The 25,612-nt window shown below is 47.9% G+C and overlaps 1 protein-coding gene across 1 annotated transcript in view; it reads right to left on the bottom strand.

The window, feature by feature from the left end:
• MINDY4B (MINDY family member 4B) overlaps positions 1-22,880 on the bottom strand; it is a gene marked incomplete at its 5' end in the record, with an annotated part of 30,221 nt that extends 7,341 nt beyond the window's left edge. Inside the window, 9 exons of the mRNA XM_081138001.1 lie at positions 1,574-1,732; positions 2,476-2,548; positions 4,131-4,201; positions 8,280-8,345; positions 8,894-9,059; positions 11,110-11,201; positions 11,928-12,047; positions 18,356-18,523; positions 22,872-22,880. Coding sequence (XP_080994127.1) covers positions 1,574-1,732; positions 2,476-2,548; positions 4,131-4,201; positions 8,280-8,345; positions 8,894-9,059; positions 11,110-11,201; positions 11,928-12,047; positions 18,356-18,523; positions 22,872-22,880 — 924 coding nt within the window. The remainder of the gene's footprint in view (positions 1-1,573; positions 1,733-2,475; positions 2,549-4,130; positions 4,202-8,279; positions 8,346-8,893; positions 9,060-11,109; positions 11,202-11,927; positions 12,048-18,355; positions 18,524-22,871) is intronic.
• Positions 22,881-25,612: the final 2,732 nt, after the last annotated feature.

Below are 25,612 nucleotides of genomic sequence, written 5' to 3'. Positions count from 1 at the left end.
CCCCACACACACACATATTGTTCCCAGATATCTGGAGGAAGTGCTTAGGAACTTTCCAGAATAACAGCCCCAGTCTGTGCGCAGGGTGCATTCCAAGCCCAGTCCTTGCCGCCCTTTCACACAGTAGAGCTCTTTGTACCCATTAAATACAACGAGGGTCACATATTCATGGCCATGTAAAGTTATCTGTGTTAAACGAGAAGAGCAGGTTTCAGGAGAGTAGACTGGAATGTACTTATATTAGAAAGAAAAGGAGGAGGCAGTTTTGAAAGGATTGCCCCCTCAGTGATGGGGTTGGGGTCGTCGTTTCTGTTTTTAGCTTCTCTGTCATGTCTGTTTTTCTGTGATGAGCCTAGATTTTAAACTCTTGGAATAATAAGCAAAGTCTTAAAACCCATTTGTACAAAAAAACATACGAATTCTGCTATAGTCACACACTACTGACCCGATGCCATCAGCCGCATGGTCTGAACGTGTTGTGAGAGGCTGATTTCACGTAACTCGCAGTGGGAGGCACCAGGAGGAGGGAGGGTGGGTGGCCCTGTGGGTGCAGAGGACTTGTCAGGGGTGAGGCCCTGCACACACGATGGGTCATGGGCTGGAGCAGGGAACGAGGGACGGGACAGGTGCTGAGCCACAGGGCCTCCTTGGTGCTTGTGGTCCGGAGAGGCTGGGGACAGCGAGGCCTGGGGAGTTTTGTCACCATCATATTGGATCCCATCCCAGCTAGTCTCAAGGCCACTCCAGAGAATTTGATGCTTTTCACAGAGCCTGCCTTGCCTTCCCTGGGCCTCAGGATGAACATTTTTGTGAAAATAGCACAGAAGCACCTTTGATTTGTGTCTGGGTGAGAATACCTGCCTTCTCCCTGTCTGCTGTCTGCTCTGTGGATTGGCGTTACTGAATTCTCGTTGCACTTTTCAGCTGCACGTTCTACTTTCCAGCTGTCAGAGGCTGTAAAGCCCCTGAGCGGGAAAGCTTCTGAGAGGAGTTTCACAAGTGGGCCCCCTGCACTGTGCTATGTACCTGAAACTAACGTAAAATACACTGTCAACTGTAATTGAAAAATAAAATAAAATAACCCAGTGGGTCCCCTTTTACTCCCAGGGATAGTTTGAGCAACAGATAGAATATATTCACTCATCTGCATAAATAAAGGATGGGGGAAGATACCCATCAGCTACTGACAGCACTGATTTCTGAGAAGGGGGCCCGTAGCTGGGTGGGGATGCCAGGGGACTTTCCTTTTATCTGTATATAAAAGGTGTGTTTTATAAAAAATAAATTTGCATATTATTTGTATTACCTCTACGCTATAAACATAAAATACATAAAATAAACTCTGAAGCAAGTAGAGTTAGATATTTCTGTTTAGACTCTGAAAGTCTCTGTGTGCGTGCATATGTCCGTGTGCATTTGCGTGTGTGCATGTGTGTGTGTGAGCGTGTGGTGGGTGGGAGGTATGCAGGAAAGGAGTAAAGGTGAGCTCAGATTTGAACTGCCTCAATATAGGGGCTTAAAAATGTCAACTAGTGGCACTCAGGTCGTGTGGCTGGGATCGGGACACACTCACCTGGGAAGGCCCGTCCTCCGAGGTGCGCTTACCCCACTGCAGGTAGCCGACCTCGCTGCGCGCCAGGACGCCGCGTAATGGTTCCTGAGACTTCCCATCCTGACAGCCGTTGAAGACATTTGGATGTGCTCTTCCAGTTAAAATCATGTTCAGAACTGCCTAGGTGACATAGTTTACAAATACTGACATTTTAAGTAGCAATGACACAAGGACTTGATTTCTTTTTTCTTTTAAAAATCATTTAAAAATGACCATTTTTACTGAAATCACACACTATGTAATTCTGGGAAAGTGTATGTTGTGAACATTTGTAGGGTTAAAACAGTAGTTTCTTGAGCCATACCCCATAACTACCCATGTGCCCCACTGGGAACCTATTGCTCACAGCCCTTTACATTTCTTTTAAACTTTGGTTCTCATAGTTAGCATTTAAGAAGCATTTAAGATGTTTATATAGTAATTTTATTTCAGTTATTAGGGATTCCTGGTGGATCTTGGCAAGTTATTTTGGGGAGGTGGAGGAGGGTATAGGGAAGATAAATGGGGATGTATGGAGACTTGACTTGGGGAGGTGAACAAATAATACAGCATACAGATGATGTGGAATTGTGCACCTGAAACCTGTATAATTTTGTTAACCAGTGTCACCCCAATACATTCAATAAAAAGGAAAAAAAGATATTTTCTAATGTTTCTAGAATCTCAGGGATATAGGGCTCTCAGAGGTGAACTAGAAAGGACTGTAGTGGAAACTGGAAGGTAGAATCTGTTAAAAAACGCAGGGTAGCATCTTAGTCTTTCAAAGATAACTCCGTCTCTCTTCACTTAAGAGAATACGCTTCATTGGAAAAAAAAACCCTAATTCAGATTCTACAGCAAAGAGCCGAAGTCCTGCACCCTACCTGCCTGCACAGGAAGCCTCCCGCGTTTGGTTGTAACAGGTGAGTGGTGGAGGCATCCAGGTCCCTCTGAAGCCTGCAGAATGGGAGACACTGTCAGCATTTGGTCAGAGAGGACGACTGCACCAAGAACCTGCAGCCTCTCCTCCCTCCACCCAAACAAAGCAGCCGTCACAGGGCTCGCCTGGCCACTGTCCTTCCCACATGCCCTGCCCGTCTCTGTCTCCCACAGGGAAAGCTTCCAGGACTGGGGCTGCACAGGGAAAGCTACGGGTGCAGGTGGGAGAAGCCAGTGATAAGCGGTGAGGGAGAAGGGAGCAGCTACAGGCCTCGCAGGTTAGAGCCCCTGTGTGTGTGCTTGGATGCCGGGCTCAGTAGAGAAACTGCTCTGGGGCAAGGGATGCTTGGCTTAGGGTGGTGACACATGACCACTCCAGAGAGTGCTGGCCCAAGGCAGAACTGAACAGACTGTTCAAGTGGAAGACACCAGCTTGGGGGCTGAGCCCATTTCTTGGCTACAGAAGGGCAGCCTCTCCCATTTCATCAGAGACCAGGGGTTGGGTTTCTACCCTGGACAATGTTGAAGTGAAGGTGCAGTGTGGCTCCTGCCTTCCACCCAGAGGGAGGTGCTGAAGCTGGTATGAGTGCTGCATGTGCTCTTGACAGAACCTATGCGCAGGGCTAGAGGTCAAGCCCTCCCGTGAATAAGACCTGAGGCCTGGACAAGCATGGTGAGTGCTGTGGTGGCATCAGGTGTGGTTCAGGGCAGTGCTTCCAAAGCATGGCATGATTTTGGATGGTATAGATATGAGCATTTAAAATTTTTTATAGTGATGTGTTTAATACATATTTTCTTTAGCACAGCAAATACATAATTTAAAGGATATTAATGTGTAGGAAGAAACTGATATTTAAATGTGTGTTGATGTTAAGAAAACAAGTAAATAATAATAAACACCACAAAAATGAGATGATGAGATTCAAAAGACAGGTTTCAGGAACACTGCTTTGGGGCTTGTAATTCTCCCCTTCTGGGGGCTCTCTATCTCTCAGAAAACCACCCTTCTTTCAGAGCCCAGAAGAAAGTCTGCTTCTTCCAAGAAGCCCTCCTAGACTACCACAACTGCTGGGCACCCTTCCTCCTCTGGGATCCACTGGATTCATTGTCTTCACACCTCATTCAGCACATCAAGTACCAGCTGGCTCTATGCCCAGGCTCTATGCAGACCTCTCGTCTTTCCCAGACTGGAGCCTGCAGGAGGCCAGGGCCCTGTCTTCTTTTATTTATATTTCCCATAGTGTCAAGAATAGGCCTGTGCATAGCACAGAGGCAAAGTAAATGTTTGAGGATCTATTTTATTGTGCATATAAATAATGCAATATTTTATGTGAAAATTGTACAAATAAGCTTTGTTGTCTGCCAATATTTATAACCACTGTCAGAAAAGCAGATTCAAACTTTCCTGACGACATTTGCTTACCCATTAATAGGCCAAACTGACTATAAAAGGGACATATCAACAGAAGAGTGTCCACTAGAAAAAAATTGTGCTCATGTTTCCAATAGACATGAAAATATTTCCAGCACCAGGCAGAGCACATGGTTATTGTGACCCCAGGGCCATAGGGGACACTGTGCATATATTTGTGGAACTTACCTTTCAAATGTCCTGGAGAAGATCAGGCTATAAAGAAACAGGATGACACCACGGCTTCCTTCCCCACTGAACTGTTTGGAAAGTGAGAGAGAAGTGCGTTTGCCTACAAGCAGTGCAGCTCTGTCTGTCTACCTGTGGGCAAGGACTCAAGGATCCACTGCCTGAGAGATTTACTTTCTAGCTGCTTAAAGGGCAGCTGGAGCTCTCTCTGCCGCCCTACATCTGTCTTCACTCTCAAATGCATCCTCCGTCCTGCTTCAGGCCTGCCAGTGGTACCACGATTCTCTTGGTTTCCAGCCTCTCTCTTTCCACCGCTTCTGTACTGTGATTCTCTGGATCATGGCCGAGATGCAGCGTATCTTTCCTCTCCATTTTTCCAGCGTCCATCCGACCCAGGTCCCCATGCTGCTCTTGGCTGCCCCCCTTCCCAGCCTCTTGTCAGTCAGTGCACCCCTCCTGGTTGCCCCATTAAACTTGGGGAGGGGGGTGCAGAGAGGCTTCATAGAAGTAGCTTGGAGTTACGCAGACCTGGGTTCAGAACCAGCTCTACTCCTTACTAACTCCGAGTTATCTAACTCTGAGTTTCAATCTCCTCACCTGCAGTTGCAGATAAAGATACCTTTTCCCCAGGTTTGTTGCAAAAGCGAAACCACATAATGCAAATACCTGCCTTGTTTCCGGGAACGTGCTAGATCCACAGCCCCTGCTCTTCTCTGAGGCACTTCTGTCTCTTTCCTCGGTCAGGTTGCTTTTCTGCTCAGAACTTTCTAAGGTGCCCTGTGATCTCCAGGGTCAAATGCAAATTGACCAACCAACACTGAGGGCCTCTCTTTCGTTGGCTTTACCTTATTTTTTTGTCAATTCCCTACCTGCTGAAAAGAGGCTTCTTGGGTGGCTGTGGAGGTGCCAGGGCTAAGGCCCCTCCTTCAGAGGCCCTGTACCAGGAAGCCTTTGGCTAAAGTGCGTGTGCTTTTCCTTTTATGGATTCATTTGTCACCTTCACTATCTGTGACCTGGCAGGAGAACAAATTCTGGTGCCATAGGAACCAGGGCCTGACAAATTCTGGTGCCAGAGGAGCCAGCCAGGAGCCCACATGGGTGCACTGCAGGCTGTGAGTGAGAGAAATGGGAGACCTGGGGCTGAGGCAACCTGGAGAAGGCTTGTGTATTTGTTTCCTATCGCTGCCTGGGCAGATTACCACACACTTGGGGACTTAAAACAACACGAATTTATCATTTACGGTTCTGGAGGTTAGAAGCCCAACCTGGGTGTCACTGGACCCAGTTCAAACAGCTGGCAAGCCTGCGTCCCACCCGGAGGCTTTCTGGGAGACTGTTCCCAGCCCGGGCCAGTGTCTGGGAGCCTCCTGTTCCTTGGCCTGGATCCCACTTTACAGAGCCTTCTCCCTTTGCTTTGGCATCACACTATTCCTCTCCCCCTCCCACCATCCCAGTTTCCTTATGAAACCCCACAATTAATTGAGCCCACCAGGCTAAGCCAGGATAATCTCCCATCTCAAAAGCTTAAACTTCACCATGTCTGCAAGCCCTTTGTACCAGTGAGGTAACAGCATTCAGTCCGTCACAACCTGGCTAGTGGGAGTCACTCTCAGCTAACTGAGGATGTGCCAAGTGATCGGTCTAGAGCAGCCAGATTTCCTCATTTTGGGGGAAAAGCTAAAATCCAGGTTTTTATGTGGGATTTCCTGATTGTTTTTGACTGTTGCTGACTCAAATTTGAAAAAAAAAATAGTAACACCATGTGGGTTAATGTTTCAGATACAGGTGCATTGCTTTCCTAGAGCTGCTTTGACGTAACTATGACTTATAACAATAGCAGTGTATTCTCTCCTGGTTCTGGAGGCCAGAAGTCTTAAGGTGTCAGAGCAGGGCTTGCTCTCTCCACAGGCCCCGGGGGAAGATCCTTGATCTTCCCAGCTTCTGGTGGCTGCTGGCAATCCCTGGTTTGGTTTGGGGGATGCATCGCTCCAGTCCCTGCTCTGTTATCACAGGGTGTTCCCCCTGAATGTCTGGGTCTATGCACAAATTTCCTTCTTATAAAAATGCCAGTCATTGCATTAGCACCCCTGCCCCCAACCCAGCAGGACCTGAACTTGATTGCATCTGCAAAGCCCCTGCTTCCAAATCAGAGCACATTCACAGGTCCTGGGATTTAGGACTTGAACATATCTTTTTTGGGGGATGCAAGTCAACCTATAACAGTAGGTCTGCTGCTCACATGTAGCCCTCAGACTACAAGGTTGAGATCTGCGCTTTAAGCTGCGTCACAGGATGGGTGCATTTTGATAGTGAATGGGGGTTGGTGAAGGTCTGAATGGGGGCTGATGACAACAAGCAGCCCCTGGTCAGGGAGTGCCCTGTGGCATATATATGCTTCAGGTGCCCCCTGGCTCGGAAACGGTGCCGGCCCTTCCCAGCGTGCCCCGGTGACGGTCAGCTTGGGGCGGCTTGACGCAGGCAGCTCTGTGCGGAGCCCACCTGTGCTGTGCACAGGCCTTTGTTACCTATTCCCACTCCACTCTCAGCCTTTGTGGGGAAAGCCTGTGTGTAGCTTCAGCCCTGCCCCCTGATTCTCAACTCCTGAGAAGCCTTGCAGATGCGGGGTCCTTCCTATCGAACCAGGCTCTCCCAGGGCAGAGGTGAAGAGATGGAAGACAGAGCGAAGGGTTTGCCTCTTTTAGCTTTTTAGCTGGAAGGATCATTTCTTTCCTACATGGCTCCTGTCTATCTGTGTAACCCTACTAAACATCTCCCGCCTGTAAGACAGTCTCTAAGCAGGCTTCCAGCTTAATGTTTCATGTCAGGTATTGAAAATCTATCAGACAGGTTTTACTAGTTTCATATTGCTGCTGTGACAAATTACTATACATTCAGTAGCTTAAATAATATAAATGTATTATCTTATAGTTCTGGTGGTCAGAAGTCTGAGATGGGTCTCACTGGGCTAAAATCAAGATGCCAGCAGGGCTGCGTTCCTTCTGGAGGCTCTAGGGGAGAGTCTAGTTCCTTTCTCTTTCCAGCTTTAGTGGCCCTGCCCACAGTCCTTGGCTCATGGCCCCACTTTCCATCTTCAAAGCCACAACAGTGACGCTCCTCTCACATCACATCACTCCTCCCCTCTCTTCTGCCTCCTCCTACACACATAAGGAGCTTGTAATTACATTGGCCCACCTGGGTAATCTAGGATACTCTCCTTGTTATAAAGGCAGCTGATTAGTGACCTTATTTCCCATTTGCCACGTGATGTAACATTCACAGGTTCCAGGGGCCAGGGTATGAACATATATGGGGGGACCATTCTTCTGCCTGCCAAGCAGACCATGAGATGGTGGGGGAGGTAGGCCCAGGGGAGCTAGTGTAGTTAGTGTGGCCAAGATCATGCGTAGTTAGTGTGGCCGAGAACTCCTGCCCAAGGTTTCTGTCCCTACGGCCTTTGAAAGAAACGGAGCAGTGAGTTCCATGAACCACAGTTCCCTTCTACACAACCCAAAGTTGTGTGGCTTCATGGTCACCCTGCTCAGGGGTCCTCAGCTTTCACACCGTTGTCCCAGTTCTTCAGAAAATTAACTTTCATTTCTTTCTCCACAGATGAATCTTTTTAAAAACCTTCCATTTTCTAACATTCCTGTCCCTTACTTTGTCCCCTCCCGACCCAGGGGGTGGCTGAGAACCACTGCAGGGGAGGGCACTGTGGAAGGTGCTGACAGAAGAGGTGAAACAGGGCCGCCTCTTTCAGAGCAGAAGTGATCTTCTCAGCGTCAGTGAGAATGGTCACTGTGGCAATTCAGACTAGAGCCTTAGTTGTCTACCACTGTTGTGTTATATTCATTGGGTGAAGCAAGACTGCTTTAACATGTTCTCTTCCCACAAAGGAAATCTTGGTATATGCCCTGAATAGTAGTACTTCCCGGGTTTGATTAGCCTTGGAGTGGCGGGTGTGTGATCTGCCTCTTTCTAGGTTGCGGGAGGGAGGGGCGGGCTTCCTTTCTCTCGTTTCGCTCTTCCTGAGCCCTCAGGGTGACCTGGCTTTCTTAACAAGCATCATTAAAAATACACTTTATCAAAGAAAGAAGGTTCCTGTAAGATCAGCTCAACATAAAAGAATTATCTCCGGACTTAAACACTTACACATTTTAAATGATCATAGATGAATTTCTCAGTGGCGTCTTTCTCTGAAACTTCAAATAGCCGCAGCTATAAATCAGGAATAGAAGATGAAATTGAAAAGGAAGATTAAAGTTACATCTATAAGATGTCAACTCACCGTTATTACCTCAAGGGAGAGTTTTGTTTCATTGCAAAATCACATTGCTAAAGCCTGACACATTCTCTTACGTACAGCCATGTAAAACATACATGGTAAAATTGGGTGGCCTCTGGCCTCATGTTTACATCCCTCGGTTTTAAATCAATATAGTATCTTGAACAGTAAAACCATAAACAGATTTATTTCCTAACAGGTAGAATTTTGCTATGTTTAAGACAGTGGGCATGGAAATGGAGTTTATGATGAGTTCAGGTATGGGAGGGATATTCTTGACCATGGTGAATTCTGTAGCAGGATCTTCTATTTTGGCCACTTGGGTCACTTACACCCCTTGGCCCTCGCCTCTTTGGACGGTGCCTCTGGCCACAGCAGACACTCAGGAGCATCGATGGGGCCCCACCTCCATGTCCACGGTGAGTCCAGTGCCCAGGCTTTGTCCACCCTTCTCTGGCAGGATGGGCAGGACCGCACTCACCCGCTCAGTGAAATTGTCCCCAGAGTAGTCAGGAGTGGAGGCGATGTAAGTGTCCTCAGTGACAAGACAGACGGTGGCCTGTTGAGCTTCTCCTGCCGCCCACAGGATGCCAGCGAGTGCCTCAGCCAGGGCCTGCCTCTGCTGCCGCCTGCTTAGGGCACATAACCTGCAAGGCAGGAGGGGGGCGGGGAGACACGGGAAGGACTGTCACCTGCCAGTGCCCAGCCTCCACTTTTATGAACCTTCTGAGTACGGGGGGGTTCCTTCATCAGCCTGCACTGTGAGAGTGTCTTGCCGGGCCTGGTCCCCTCTGCTGTCACCGGAACTGGCGTCCTCACAGCGGCATGTTGCTTCCTTGGTACCTCAGCCAGTCCCAGCCTGTGGACTGCCACCCCCATAGAGCCCCACTGCTGTCCTCTCTCCCGAACCCCGGCAGGGACTGAACCAAGCCCTTTACCCAATAACACAGGCCCTTTCCGAGTGCAGCCCCAAACAGCTCTCCCGGTTTTACCTCCCAGGTTTCCACTTGGCAAACCCTCTGGCCCAGGCGGACGGCCCTGAGCATACTTCCCGCGGCCCACGGCCACGCCCGTCTGCCTTTAACGTGCAGCTGGCCGCCCTCACTAGCCGGAGCCTACGCTCACCTGGCACCCACTGTGCCAGCCCCGCTCTGAGCACTCACACGGGCCACCTAATTTAATCCTCACGGCCACCTGCGCGGCAGACACTGTGGCTGCTCCAGTTCAGAGCTGAGGCGCTGAGACAGACGGTGGGTGATGTGCCCCGGGCAGGCATCTGGAAGGTGGCAGAGCAGTGATTCCTGGTCTTAACCCTTACGCCCCACTGAGGAGTAGCCCGAGACTGAAACCTCCCAGGAATAGGAACCCGCCCTTAGGGGGAGACCTTTACTGCGCCTGACATTGACAGCTGTTGTCCTGATGAAGAAACACATGGAGTTTTCCTAATGAACTCAGCAGTAATTTATAGAATCCGTCTAGTTCTGCGGCAACACAGAGATGAGTAACAAGGAGACTCACACCCCCGAACCCCAGTGGGAAGTGGTGGGAAGGGAAGGGAGGCTATGAGAGGGCAGAGGAGAGAACAGGAGGCCGGGCAGGTTCAGGAAGGCTCCGTGGAGCTGGGCTATCACAGCACTGACTCACTACCATTATTTAACACTTGCCACATGCCAGGACCGTGGTAAATGCTTTACACTCGTGCAGCAAACGCTGTGTGTGTTACGTCTAGATTCCCTGGGGTCCCTTTTCCTAGTTGGTGGACATGTCCCCCAGCTGCTTCCGGTCCTGCTGTCACTGGCTTCTCTACTTTTCAACTTTCTCTGGAGAACTGGAGGCGCCTGGCCCAGAAATGACGAGGAGCTATGCCCCTCCTGCAGGAGGCCGTGGCCGATGCCGAGGCCGTGGGGTGGAGGCCCTGAGGCCCTGCTCCCTCCGCTGTAGTCAGGGCAGTGCACCCCAGAGCTCCTGGGGTCTGGTTGAGGCCAGACCTCACCGAACCCTCTCCTTCCCCAGCCTCCCTGCCCCCCCCCCCACGCTCTCTCTAAGGTTTCTCCTGTTCCTCCTGAGGGCACTCCCTTCATAACCCTCGCCTAAGGAACCCCAGCTCTGGCTCTCCTTTTGAGGAAGCTGCCAACTCACCACCTTAGAATGTATTGTACATTTATTTAGTTCCAGTTTTGGGTGATAACTTATCTTGCTTGAGGGCAGAGAGATGCCTTTTACTTATTTATATTTGCTCTAATAGGAAGCATAGAGCTTTGCAAATGACAGGGCTTGTTAACTTCTAAGAATAAAGTAATTTGAACTGGTTTTTTAATAGGCAGCTAGCACACACTGTACTTCGGAAGCCTGGTTAGAGGGGATTAATTCTAATTTACCAGGTTTTCATCGCCCTTTTGTTCCTCCCTGGAATTGCAGGGTTGAAGCTCCCATCAAATATTGTCAGGGAGCCCCCCTGAGACCCGGCGCTGCGTTTTCCCTGGCAGGGTCTGCAGCAGAGCATGAAAACTGCCAGCATTGCTCTGCGCCTGCACTTTGAGAGTGACTCTGGGAGAGCTCCCCCGGCCACAGGATCCAGCCCCACCGGGTGAGTCCCCTTCCTGAGGGGCCCCAGGGGATCTCCGCTGTGATTATTTAGCATGTGAAGGTTCTCATGAAGTGAGTAACTCTTCCAAATGCTTCTCAGAGGCCTCTTACCTGTGGAAGTTACAGTCTTCCCCCTTCCTCGTAAACAGCAGGTGCTTGATGATGGATCCTTGGACAGCCATCTGAATGCTTCGGGCCCCTCCCTGCGAAGGGGGAGATGAATGGTGAGGCTGGGAGCAGGGCTTCAGGATTGCAATGGCAGAGCTCAGGGCTGGCGTTCCAAGGGAGAGCTCTTGCTAGTGGATGGCCTGCTCTGTTCCTCTCTGCAGCCCTTTCCCTCCTGGTGTCCAGCATCCCCTAGGCTGTGCAGGGGACACTGTACTACAAGGTGCCAGCCTCCCCAGGGGCTCCCCCGGCCGGACTGGAATCTGTGCAGTGACGGGCTTCTTTCTGGAGCCCCGTGGACCGGCGCCTGGGGATATGTGCCCTCCTGCACCCTGCCTCCACTGTGCCCGCTTCACACCAACTTGCACATTTGTAGGAGGGAAGGAAAAGGGGGGCTAGTTCTTGAAATTCTGTGTGGCCGGTGATCAATGACATGAATTATTGAGGTTTTAAACAAACCAGAGAGAAGGTGCTAGATCTCCTGCCTCTAAACCCTCAGGGATGTGCAGGACTTGGGGAAGGAGCCAGGAAAGCTGGAAGTTGGAAGGCGGGAGGGTGGAGGAAAGAGTCTGAGCCTTTGTTACAACCCAGATAGGATGTTGTAATTTTAAACAGTCTGCTATCATGTAAGTTTACATTTTAAGTTATCAAGATGTTTCTACAAGTGATTATAATGAAAACTTGCATCACAGGGATGGGAATGAAAGGAAACATAGCTAAGGAGTATGGAACTGGGATTTTAAAAAAGCATCACCTGCTATTACCTTTCCTGCTTCCAGAGCAAAAGCCAGGTCAGAAAAAGGATTGTGGAACCGGAAACAGGCCCTTTCCCAGTCGCTGCTGAAGCCGGGGACCGTATTTCCAAAGAGGCTCTGCCGCAGCTTCTGAGAGGAGGGGAAAGAAATGGCTCGTTCAAATGCAGATAATTCTTCTGAGACACCTGCCTCATCAGTCAATCTGGAGCAACGTGGTAGAATCGTGGAGGTGGCCTGTCCCCCTCCTGCATGCAGGGCTACGCACTACTCCATTTCTCTATTTGAATCATAGAGTCCTGTGCGAAAGATTCACATCAGGTTCACTGAGGACTTTTGTCCTGAGGGCTCAGTGTGTCAACCGCATGCCTTGTCATCCCTGCTTGATTCAGGTCCCTGGTGTCCCCTTTCCTTCTAGCCGTCTCTCCTCTACCCTGCAGTGCACACTAGGCTGCGGCTCTGTCCTTGTGCCTCTGTCCCTGTATTGGAGACTTGCCCCAGATACAAAGGAAGGGACAGGCCTCTGTTTCCAGCCAAGTGCAATAGGGGTTTCAATGATATTAGCAAGCATTCTCTATGCTCTTGCCCCAGAATCTTTAAGGTTTTCCAGGGTACTCAAGAGTACGTTGAGATTGGAAACGGTCTTTTAGGGCTTCCCAGAAAAATGGAAATAAGCCTTTATAAATCAGACACATGAGAAAAGGGATCCATTCATAATCAGGGATGTATTCATCGTTTAGCATGTGCTGGGTCCTGCCTGGGCTATAGACACATAAGAAGTCTAACACCCCACAACTGTGCACAAGAGAGAGGCGTGAAGTTCCAAAATTAAGTGCACAGTACCATGAACGAACAAAGGAGGGAGAGCAACCTCTGACTGAAGTACTCAGGAAGGCTTCATGGAAGAGGTGGCATTTCAAGTAGGCTGGCAAATGGCATCTAGCATTTGTTGAGCATTTTTATGTACCAGGCACTGGGCTAAGTGTTTTAAATTCACTATGTTAATTTAATTCTTTGAGGTAGGTATGTTATTATTCCCCTTTTACAGAGAAGCGTTTGCTGAAGGTCATCCAGCTTGTGGAAGCAGAGCTGGGATTTGTGCCCATTCTAACACCACCCCTCCCCCTCCCCAGCTTTAATCCTGTACGTGCCATCCTATGACTGCAAGTCAAGGAGAGAGAGCAGGTGAGCACAGAGTCTGCTCTTAGAAGACACAGACCCAGTATGTACCATGGGCAAAGAAGGCCACCAACCCAGGGCATCCCCAGCAGAGGATTGAAAATGATGGAAAGTGGGTCCCCGACATCAAGGCTACATAGCACAGAAGAAAGACTGACCAGTGTAGAGAAGCCCCAGTTATGCTCCTACTGACCCCGTGAACTTGGACAGGCTGGCCAACCACTGTAAGACTTTATTTGCTAATCCCCAAATGGGGAGAACCCCTGCTTGGCCCACATCATGGCCACCCTTGGAAGAGGAGAGGTGTGGAAAAGGGACCACAAGTGCTGAGTGAACGGAGTGTCATTACCTTTGTGAAAACAGCCTGTCTGTGCTGGGACATCTTGTGCAGTAGGAAGAAAGTCCTACCACAGATGGGAAAGACCAGGACTGGCAGGAATGAGGGAGGAGGGGGTGTGTGTGAGTCTAGAGATTAAGACTGTTGAGACTAAAAAGGCTTAGAATGCAAATTCAATTAGAAACCGTCTGCAAGCCAAACCATCCCATCTCCTGTTTCTGTTGCCAGCTGCCACCTCCAGCGTAGGGAGTGTCACCATCTAGATGCACCTTGGGGAGGCCTAGAACGGAGGGGCTGTGGGCGTCTCCAGCCAGACCCCACCGGTTAGAGACAACAGAGGTGCTTCATCTTACCATTTACTTTCCCATCTAATATAATTTACGAGATTAACGTGATACATGCTCAGGGACATACACACATTGCTGTGCTGCCTGGTAACCAGACACAAATGGTAAACCGCCCTAATGACCGTAATAACTGTTATTATTTAATACAATCAAGCACGGTTTATGGTTTTTCTCTTTTCACTCTGTTCCTTTTCTAGGGTGCGTAATGAATGCCCCTTTCCTGGTTGCCGTGATGATGGTAAGGATGGTGATCGTTCACACACACGCACGCACACACATGTATACACGAAAACGCACACACGCGCGCACACACACGCGCGCACACACACACATGCGCGCACACACATGAGCACACACACGAAGATAGAGGTCCTGGGTCATTCTTCCCAAAAGGTTCAGTTTCCTTACCCCAACTGCTCTGTCCCTTGTCCCTGGGCTTAGAGTTTCCCTGTGACAACCTGGCCCCATCCAGTCCTCCCCTACCCAACCCCACCACCCAATAGGAATTAGAATAATTCTCTTTGAAGCTCCTTCCCTAAATCTTTTCTTGCCTTAAAAATTACTGGCCGATCACGATTGTTAGAAGTAGTGCATCTTAGCCCATCAAACAGAGCGCTGGGCTCCTGGTCGGACTGAACTGTTTACCACGATTTGTCAGCTTCTGGAGTAGTGCTTGGTACAGAGTAGCTCACAATAAGCAATTGTTGAATAATTTTTAAAAAATCTAATTCAACCCTTTTATGTTACAGTTAAAGGTTAGAGCAGTTAAGTGGGAGGCCCAAGGTCACACAGTTAGTAAAGGGCAGTGCCAAGACCCAGATGCAAGCCTTTCAACGTGTACCAGTCAGAGTCCCAGCAGGAAACGGCGGCTCTCTCAAGTCAGGATAATTAACTTGAAAGTTTAATACAGGAACTATTTACAAAGATGTGGGCTGCCTTGGGGAAACCACAATGGCTATTGCAGGGGGAAGGAGGGGTCACCTGAATCAGGAAGGAAAGTCCTCGGCTGCGTTGGAGGAGGGAGATCAGCCAGCTGGGCACAACCTGACTTCATCCCCTTCCTTCCCTCCAGTCTCCCTCCATGGTTCCCATTGGACAAACTGGACAGGAAGCCAGAGGAAGAGGGAGCACTGTTGATGGAGTCCCTACAGTCAGCCTCCTGGGCAGAAACCAGGATGGAGAAGGTTAGAGAGTGCATCTAAAGTGGCACACGAATGACACCCACCACCCCATGCTGAGATGCCTCTCTAGGGGATCATCCAAAGCAGTGAATTAATGAAGTAAGTAAACATCCCCTGGGCCCATCTACTGGCCAGGCCTTATGCTGGGGCCGCCAGGCTGTGCTTCCTGCTCCCAAAAAGTCATCTCATTGCCTGTTGTCCTCTATTACAGCTTCATCTGGATCTCTCCAGAATATGGGATCTCCCAGCATTATATTTATAGTATGATCCTGCTGGGTGGTGCTGCAAATACACCAGGGTTTGTTTATTGGCTGCTGATGAAAGAGGCTACAGGAGTGTGTTCCAGGTCAGGTCCTGGAGAAGGGCCTGGCTGTGGAGGAGGGTGGAAAGTTGCCACTGGAGGGAGGAAGGCAGTGAGGTGAGGCTGGTGGAAGAGCCCAGAGGCGGGTGCTCCCCTTGGCCACAAGCTCGCCTGGGCCAGTGGCCTTGACCAGCGTTCGCTGCAGTGCACACGCCATAAGCTGTTAGGTTGGGGAGGAAGAAGGCTATAATTTTGGAAATAGGGCCCCAAAGAGGTGAGAAACAGGAGAGCTTGGGAAAGCAAGGGCACGTAGGGTGCTTCACCCACCCCTACTTACTGAGCAGGTTCCCAGCAAAGAGTGTGTGCTAATGTCAGGAAGCCCCACGCACCCCTACTTCAAATGGGGGAGCAACAGCGGAATGGCAGCCCAGCGCATTCTTCAGTGGGCATTGGGGTTCCATAGCTCTGGGGATGGCCAGGTGGCCAAGCGCCCTGCCAAAACGTCTAGAATTGGTCAAGCTTCCCAGCCGCCTCCTGGAACACAGTGTACAGGATCCCGAGGCTCATCCTCTCCCAGTCCCAGGGTGTGTTTAATTACTGTGACCGCTATTTAAAGGGCACACTATCATCTGGCCCACATAATGGGAATAAGCCCCAATTTTTTTTTTTTTTTTAAAGAAAAATCAATGATCTCTACTTCTGGGACTTCCTTAATACTCCATCAATCCGTTTCAAGCTACAGTGTCCGGTTCCTTTGTCTCCCAGCCTTTTCCAAAGGGAGAGAGTTGCCTTGGAAAAGTCAGCGGGGAGGTCTCCAGTTGCATGGTGTTTGTGTTTTCGGAGACGTGAGAGGATTCAGGCCCAGACGCTCCTGCCTCCACACAGAGAGATTTACAGAGACTGGAAGACTCTGGAAGCATCTGTGAATGCCTTTTTCTATTTTTAAAATTGTATGTGTGTTTTTAAAAATAGATTGTACATTCACATGGTACAAAATGCATAGTATGAGAAGACCGCTGAGAAAGACTCCCCTGCCCGCTCCCCTTGTCCCGGGACCCCCCCACGGCCCCACGTTATGATCCCTTCTGGAATTTCTGTACCTACACAGGCAAAACCGGTAGAGAATCAGAGTCTCTCTCTCACACAAAAGTAGCCTATTTCCTGATATATACACATTTTAAAGTGACATTCTCCACAGAAGTTTGTTTCAGAGACCAATACTACGTTTTTATTAGCGTGTTCATTAAAAGCATTATCTTGTCCAGTAAAACACAACTAGTTGCTCTAACCTATGTTCCTCCCACCCAGTGTGGCCCTGTTACCACGGAGCCTGGACACTAACGGTGATGCGCCGCCTGTCTTCATTACCCAAAGGGAAGGATTTGCTGGGCACCTAAGGCTTGAGTGAAGGCACCACCCAGGGGCTGGGAGGCCAGTGGGCAAAGTGTAGCATCTTCTGAGAGGCCTGCTGACCTACCTCTGGGACCTCTGGTGTTTGAGCAGAAGAGGGAAGGTGGGATGAGGCAGAAAGACTCTTGAGGAGAAAGAGCACATGGGCCCCAGTCCATTTGTACTGCAGCTGTGACAGTGGGGCCTGTGAGAATACTCATGATGAAAAGCAATGGGGGAGGGGATGTAGGGGGGCTGGAGTCCCTACATCTGATGATGTTTCATCGGGGAGCTTAAGCAGAGTAGGAAACTGCAGTCTGGGCCAGCTCAGCCTCTGTGCTCAAAAAGCAGGTGCATCCCCGGCTGGGTGGCTCAGTTGGTTGGATCTTCGGTCCTTACACTAAAAGGTTGTGGGTTCGATTTGCAGTCAGGGCACATTCTGAGGTTGCAGGGTTCCATCCCTGGTCAGGGTGTGTGGGGGAGGCAACCAATTGATGTTTCTCTCTCAGATCAATGTTCCCCTCTCTCTCTCTCTCTCCCTTTCTCTAAAATCAATAAACGTATCCTCAGTGAGGATTAAAAACAAAACAAAACAGGTGGAGACTGTGACTCCCCTCAACCCCCTCAGCAGGGCCGTGTGCACAGAGCAGGACCGGGGAGCACTAGGCACACGGCAGGCTGGACAGGGCACGTGCTGCTGGTCTGTGCTCGGGTGGCCGGGCCCCGCGGGAGGTTTCCGCGCCCTCGGCCAGGGTAGGGAGCCTGTGCCCGGGGAGAACGGGCTTCCTCCTCCTGCCCTTGGGCCCAGGAGAGGTCTCCGCCGAGGCCCTGGAGTATCGTGTGAAGTTGGGGCTGAGGTGAATGTGGGGGCTGCGTTGGAGGGCTGTGCAATTGGAGGATCTCGCCCTAGCCGGTACTGTCTCCCGGTCCCCAGTCCCCAGCATGCCTCTGACAATAACTGCTGGTCCTTCGCACATTTGTCAGGACCCTGCCTCCAGCCCTGGCCTGTTTGGCCCAGTGAGATGCTGTCGGTTCTGCCTCATCGCTGGGTCTCCGTCTCAGCCCCTCACCCCCACCCTGGCCAAGTTTTGAGATGAGCAAATGGTCCTTAGGACCAGAAGCTTCCAGATCCACTTGGATCCTCCAATATCGGGTTCTTTTCAAATCTGCATATTAGTTGGCAGCCCAGAAAACCTTTCCTTCCTGAGGTCGCTCTTGCCCCAGGACTGGGTCTGGCATAGGCCCCCACCTCCCTCCCTCCCTCCCTCCCTCCCTCCCTCCCTCCCTCCCTCCCTCCCTCCCTCCCTCCCTCCCTCCCTCCCTCCCTCCCTCCCTCCGGCCCACCCTCGGGCAGGGTCCTATCTCACCCCTGGGCATGGTCTTAGGCATTTGCAGCCCTCGCCGGGACCTGCCCTACCTTACACAGTGACTCATTTCACTTAACTCCCTCAAATTTAACCCGAAAATCGAGGAAGTGAATAGAGACTCGGAGTTTGGGAGGAAAAGACTGCCACGTCACCAGTGTCCTTGAAAAATACTATACATAAGTCATTTTAATTATATTCCCCTTTCACCAATATCAAGCGCCTGAAGCCTTATCGTCGGTAATACTCTCCCGGGCAGCAGACAGGGAGCTGAGGTTCTCCGGCCTCTTGTTTGGGGAAGATTATGTTTCGTCTCATGTTTAATTGACAAGCTGTACTCACTGTGGCCATTGCCAGGGAGATGGGAAAGCCGCTGGATTTTGAAGAGGTGACAGAGGGCTTGGGAACAGAACAAAGGCCACTTGATGGCAAGTGGCCTTGTCCTTTGGGCTGAGGCGTCCCCGGTCCGTCTTCACTCTTATCTGCAGGCACGGGGCTGCCTTCACCACCCTGTGTAAAATGCCGCCGCCAAAAAACAAAGCAAACAGCGCGGTGATGACCTTTCCCCTTTTCTTTCTTTTTCTCTGAAATATTTTTCCCCCCCAGAAAATGTTGTGTCTCTTTTCAAGATGTCTGAAAATCGTGACACAGCAGTGAAAACGGCAGGAAAGCCCCAGTGTCTGTGGCAAAGGGGCTTCTCCCAGGTTTTGTGTGACTTGAAGAGGTTAAATGTAACTATGGAAACATAATTAATGCTATCAAGACCTTGACTGGAATTACGTTTAGAGAGAAATATAAATGTCACTGTGTCTTGTTTTGAGAGGACAGCATTTTATAAACAACGAGTGAATCTTTCCCGTCGACATGAGGTGTTTTTTATTACATTGTTAACTGGCCAGTAAACGAGGTCAGATGCCTACTCCCCAATACATGAGCATAATTTTCTTCTTTAAAAAAATGTAGGCCCCATCTTTAAAGAAAAAATCTATTTTTATTTTTCTCAACTGATTTTATGGCATCTAAATATAAGTTAGGTCAACTCTTCTTCCAATTTACTTTCCCTCTACACTAATGTCATGAATACAACCTGTCCTATTGTAGCTGATGCATGAAAGAAACCGCCTTCCTAGTCCTTCTGGATCCCTAGAGGCAAAGATGCTTTCTTATCTCAGACATACAGCACCCGAGTCACAGACTACTGATGGGATAAGATGCATTTTGTAAATCAAATGGAAAATCTTTAACTTTGTGCCAGTGGGTCACCCCCACCTGTGTAAGGCATAACTTGACATTTATTTATTTGTTTTCTTTCAAAGATTGTTCTATCATTTGAGTATTCCAGTCCCCCAAATGGTAGCTATTTCCATTTAATACTTCCAGGGCTAAAACATCGTCACTATCTCCCTGATTCTAATTTAGACTACTGTTAAGAGGGTGCCACAAATAAGGCTTTTGATCACAGGTTACTTGGGGCAAGATGCCTTAGCATTATGGTTAAAGAATTACTAATTCAATTGTTTGATCATATCATATACTATTGAAAATCACCTTAATATTTTCTGCTGTGTTTGTTCAATGATTGAATTAGTATTTGAAATACAAAGGCTATTACCTTCTAACCTTCTCAGGTGACATGAGATACATTTTTTTATCTTATATTGTGTAACAGATTTTAAAATACCTTCTTAACGCCAGAATTCAGACATCTTTCTCCCCTTTGAAAATGGTGAAGGAAGGAGAACAATTTCTCAGAAACTGAATAAAGATACGTATTTTCAGAACGATTTTTCTTCGGGGACACGGAAACGCTTGGCTGTCAGAATATAGCGCCACTTCACAAGTGTGGGGACTCTAGATTCTAATATTACTTCTTTCTGAAATAATAACCATATGGTGCTGTTAATGATGAGAAGTAGCTCTTAAAAGTAGGAAGAGATTTTTATGAAAAAAGAAAGCACAAGATCTTCAACAGGCTTTCTAGTTTTACGTTTTCTCACTTTAAATGCCGGTGCCTGAGTGACATTATGTGCATAGAGTAAGCGGATTTTGCTGTAAACCTGGTTGTTTAAAGAAGCAACTAGAGGAAAACAGACTGGCTTTGAGAAAGGTAATTACCTGAGGAGTCGTGTTATTGGTTCCCAACCTAAAGATGGAAGAGAAAACATCGAGAAAATTACTCGCCCCCTTCAACCCTCCCCTGAAACCTCCTTGGCCCCAACCTTGCTGGGAAAGTCTTTTTCTGCAAATAGTTATGCCTGAAGTGCTTTAAATGTGAATCTATGATGGAGACCTCTCGTGTAGCAAGCATAGAAGCTGATTCCTTAAACACCTAAAATCCCCCTGGTTCTGTTTCTAGAAATATGAGAAAATGAGAGCAGCTTACCTGAGAGAACTAAAGATTTGCCTCCATTTGTCAAGTAAGGAAATTTTCTGAGTTATCTCCTCCAAATCCAGCTCTTGGGAGCTTTGTTTCTGGTCTGAGAATGCCACGGCCATTTAGTTATCAAGTGTAAGGAACTGGAAGAAGGAAGCTGCTAAGATGGGAGAGAGGCCCGGCCGTGGAGAGGCGGGTGGCTGGCCCGGTGGCCCGGGTGGCCCGGCGGACAGAGCTGCCCCTGCTCTGAGCAGCTGGGAGGTGACGCCACAGTTGCTGGCCTGGGCTCTCGGAACCCTGCTCTCAGGTCACGATTAAACTTTCATAGAGGCGGAATACTTTGTTTTTGTTCACTGTATAGATGCCATGAATGTTTAATCTGAGACACAGATTTATAAACAAAAGGATTGCAATTACTTATCTGTATCAAAGCAACCGGGATACTTTAATTGATGAGAGATGCCTGCTGGTGCAACGTGATAGCACCAATGCCCTGGTGCCTCTGGAAAGTGTTAGTGAACAGAAAATACGCAGCCAAAGGGGGTAAAAGCCCTCCTGTGGATATGAAAAGCTCTATCAACTACCGCTGAGTAACATGCAGGCCCATGTTACCCATGCAGGCCAACAGCCATTCGGTGTAGATTTCAGTACAGAGTCTTGCACACAGTTTGGGGAAGGACTAGCTTGGTTTGTTTCAGGAAGAAACAAATTGGAATGAGCTGTAGTTGTAATAACTGGGAAAGTAAAGAATACTGATGGCTGTGATAATTAATTTTATGTGTCAACTTGCTAGGCTATGGTAACCAGTTTTTTGTCAAACACTAGTCTAGGTGTTGCTGTAAAGGTATTTTTTACATATTGTTAACGGTTAAATAGATTCTGAGTAAAGAGGATCATTCTGCTTTATGAGTGAGCCTCACCCAATCAGTTGAAGGCCTTAAGAGGAAAGACTGAGGTCCCCGAAGGAAGAAAGAAGTCTGCCTCCAAACAGCCTTCAGGCTTGAGCTGCAACATCGTCTCTAACTTGGACCTCCAGCCTGCCTGCCCTGAATATTTCAGAATTGCCGGCCTCACAATCATACGAGCCATTTTCTTAAAATCTCTCCCTCCTCCCTCCCTGCCTCCCTCTCTTTCTTCCCTCTCTCCCTCCCCCTGCCACCCTCCCTGCCTCCCTCTCTTTCTTCCCCCTCTCCCTCCCCCTCTCTCCTTCCCCCCTCCCCCTCCCTCTCCCTCCCTCCCTCTCCCTCCCTCCCTCCAATCTTATCGGATCTGTTTCTATGGAGCACCCTGAGTAATACAATGGTGTTCATCAAAAACAAACTGGTTACCAGCAAGTGTTCTTGTCGCTTCTGTCTTGGTCGAACCTCTTCAGCAGGAGGTCATTTTCTCTATAAACATTTCTGATCACGAGTTTTGTAATCAAACTGGGAATGCTCAGAGGTCAAGGCAAAGAGGCTCTTTGGATTTGTCATGACTCAAGTGGTCAGGGCCCAGGGGACTGCTTATATACAATATTGTAAAGACCTTGGAACGCAGCAAGTCACTCCATAAGCCAGAGGTGAATTTAGGTGTCCACAGTTCTGCCTGGGTTTCCAGCTTCTCACACTTCCAGTTTCTTAAAGGAATTTTTGATGGTTGTTTAACCATTTCAGGGGTCCCATAAACTTCCACCAGACTTAGTATTTTCATTGTAAATATAAAGGGCATAAAAATCCTTTCTAATTTTCCTCCTTTAAAGCAAAAACTTTATTGTTTTCTCTTTATAGTTTTATAGTTTTAATGGTGTTAGCAGTATTTAATATTTGTTGCCCCCACCCCACGATAAGAAAAATAAGAACTTACTTGATTCTTGCTTTCAAATAATATAATGGTCATAAATGTCTATGAATTTCCCATTCAGAAAGTCATGCTAAAAAATAAACTCTGGGCCTGCTGTTTAAATTATTTAACAACTCAAAGCCAAGAAAGGGGAATAGCTAAGAAAATTGTTTTTCTTAAGAATCATTATTAAATATGTGTATTTTGGGGGCTATGTCTGTGTCCTAATGTACAGAGAATTATGTGAAGGTAGAAATATAAATCCCAATGATTAGGCAGCTTACTAATAAACCATTCTATGGGTTTAAAAAGTAGTTTGGGGTTCAATAAACACATTTTGAGTATTTCCTGTGTGCCAAACCTTTGGAGATGCCAAGACAAATAAGATGTGGCTCATGATCATCTAGTGGAAGAAACAGACACATGCAGAAGGGCAATGCTCTACTAACAGTGGCTTGGGGGGCTGCAGGAGCACAGGGACAGGCAGAGAGAGTATGTGTGTGTGTGTGTGTGTGTGTGTGTGTGTGTAAAGAGCATGGCTTCTGGGTCCAAACCCTTAGTTTTGAATCATGGTTTCACCTCATTCTAGCTTTATGGTCTTGGACAAACTATGTAACCTCTCTATGCCTCAGTTTATTCATCTGTGAAATGGGGATAATTTCATACCTTGACCATACTGAGACTTTTAATCTATGAAAATGGCATATCACTTGTTTAGAGCTTATTTATCTTCCCACTGCTTAATTCCCAGAAGTGGGCTGCCTGAAAGAAATATAGTAATTTTAAAGACTTTGCTATGTATTGTCAAATTCATCATTGTTCTTGAGCAGCCCTTGCCAGCCCCTCTTATTCCTTTTATTCCTAAATTAGAATTCATGGTTCTACCCTTTCCAATGAAGAAAATGCTGACTTTACTTCCCTCCCTTTCTCTCTCTTTTCAGTTAGATGTTGCTAAGGTCCTACAGATAGAAGGGCTGGTCTCTGAAACACACCAAGATTCTTCTATGTCAGAGGAAACCACCACTTTCTTGGGCATTTTGTCAAAGGCTTAGGGTAGGAGGCCGGGCTATAAGAAGTGGGGTGGAAAGAAAAGATAAGACTGGGGGTCCTGGGCCAGATCTGGAGGAATAGGGCAGGGAGGGGACAGAAATATGTAGAATCTGGAATCGCCCTCTTCAATATTTTTAATGCCCTTGCCTCTATCCCATGGCATATGAAATCACCTAAAACTTTTGTCCTAAGGCTGCCCCTGATGTATCAAAGGATTGGGGCTGAATATGGGGTCTCAGGGTAGCCATGGACCTGCAACAGCAAAAGGAAAGAGCAAGTACAAAGCAGGGTCGTGGGGAGGAGGAGAGTTTTGCAGCCATGCAGTGGGGCCAGGGTGTGGTATAGATAGGTCCCCTATAAAGGAAATGCACTGTGTCGTGCAGGAATCTGTGCTTTAATCCATTGCTTTCATTGTCGATAATTTTGAAAAATAATACTGCTGATTTCATGAGAAAAGCTAGCATTCTTCCCAAACTTGGAAATTGGTATGTAAAAATTTAACATTATTAACATTTTCTAGTTTCCCAGGAAGCTATGACTGATCTTTATAATCATTCACTCAATTTAGTCTTAAATTGAGATTTGAAAACCTTGGGCTTGCAAGCATTTTTTACTGGGTTGCAGAATTATCCCCAACTATTTTCCCTTGCTGTTTTCATATGATGCTTCAAAAACAGAAATCAGAAGCAGAATTTTAGAGCCTTTGATTTTTTCAAAAACAAAATCTCGTTAGTGTTTAATTAACCTTACCCCTGGAAAGCTCTTCCTTAGGATTAAGTTAAATCCTTTATGCTTTAATTATCATTCGTTTTCTTTATTTCTACTTTCTGTAGAGATGGAAATTTCCTGATTATATTCCTTCCTAAAGAATTCTGCCAATCCACCGGAAACTGGAAGACAGCTAATATAGTCTCCCTTTGTTCTTTGGTGCGGAGGAGAGAGAGGGTGTCAGGCCCAGGGTCAAAGCCCAGGACCTCCTTGTGACTATTACCCTGGAGAAGTCATTTAGTCTCTCTGAGCTTCACTTTCCATGTCTCCTTTGACTTACCTCAGAGAATAATCATGAATATGACTTTTGTGAAAATTCCTAACCGATAACCAATGTTTTCTTGCTTCTTATACATTAAAAATTCTCCTTTAAAAGTTTTCTTTTTTATGCTTTTATGTATGTTAGGGCTAGCAGCCTGGGCCGGGAATAGAGCTAGAAGTCAAAAGCCCTAAAGTGAGAAGACCGGGGCATTAGTCCTGACTCAGTAGCCTTCTGTTGGTCACTTAACCACTGGTGTGAGCCCCAGACCCCAGCCTCTAGGGAGGAGAGACAGGCTAGAGGTTGAGTTAACTGCCAACGGCCAAGGATTTGATCAATCGTGTGTATGTAATGAAACCTACATAAAGACCCTAAACAATGGGGTTTGGGAGCTTCCAAGTTGGCGAATACATCCATGTGCCTTGAGGATGGCACATCCCAGCTCCACTGGAGACACAGGCTCGTGTGCTTGGGACCCTCTGGATCTCACGCTCCCTATATCCCTCATTTATCACAAGCTGGTATGTATGAGCAAAGTGGCTTTCTGAGTCCTGTAAGCTGTTCTAGCAAATTACTGAACCTGAGGAGGTGGCTGTGGGAAACCCCAATTTATAGCTGGTTGGTCAGAAGTACAGATGACTTGCTACTTGCTACTGGAGTGAGAGCAGTCTTGTGGGACTGGGCCCCTAAACCTGTGGAGTCTAAGTCCAAGTAGTTAAGAATTGAATTCAATTGTAGGACACCTAGATGGTGTTGGAGAATTAGAAATTGGTTGGTTTGGGAAAAACCCTCTCATTTGGGGTCAGAAAGAACCCAAGAACCAGCATTTAAAACACATGTCCTGGAGTCGGATTGTTTGGTTGGGAATCTCTGCTCCTCTGCTGTATTAGTTATCTATTGCTGCATAACAAATTACCACAGATTTAGCAGCTTAAAACAGCACTTATTTATTATTTCACAGTTTCCGTAAGTCTGGAGTGTAGGCATGGTTTAGCTGGTCCTCTGCTCAGGGTTTACAAGACTTCAATCAAGGTGTTGGGCAGGCCTTGAGTTCTTACCTAGGCTCAGGCTCCACTGCTAAGCTCACATAATTGGCAAAATTCATTTTCTTGTGAGTATAGAACTTGTTTCTTCAAGACGAGAAGGAAAAAGGGAATCTCTGATCCTTCAAGTCTCTGATCTTGGGGGAAGCCCAAGATCTCCTATGAAGAGCTCACTTGATTAGATCAGGCCCACCTGGGATACTCTCCCTGTTGATTAACTAAATATCAAACTGATTAGGGGTCTTAATTACATCTGCAAAGTTCCTTCACCTTTCCCATGTAATATA

Source organism: Miniopterus schreibersii, assembly GCF_964146895.1.
Source record: "Miniopterus schreibersii genome assembly, chromosome: 5".
NCBI classification, from domain to species: domain Eukaryota; kingdom Metazoa; phylum Chordata; class Mammalia; order Chiroptera; family Miniopteridae; genus Miniopterus; species Miniopterus schreibersii.
The sequence above is the reverse complement of the archived record's forward strand: the minus strand, read 5'-3'. Positions and strand labels throughout refer to the sequence as shown.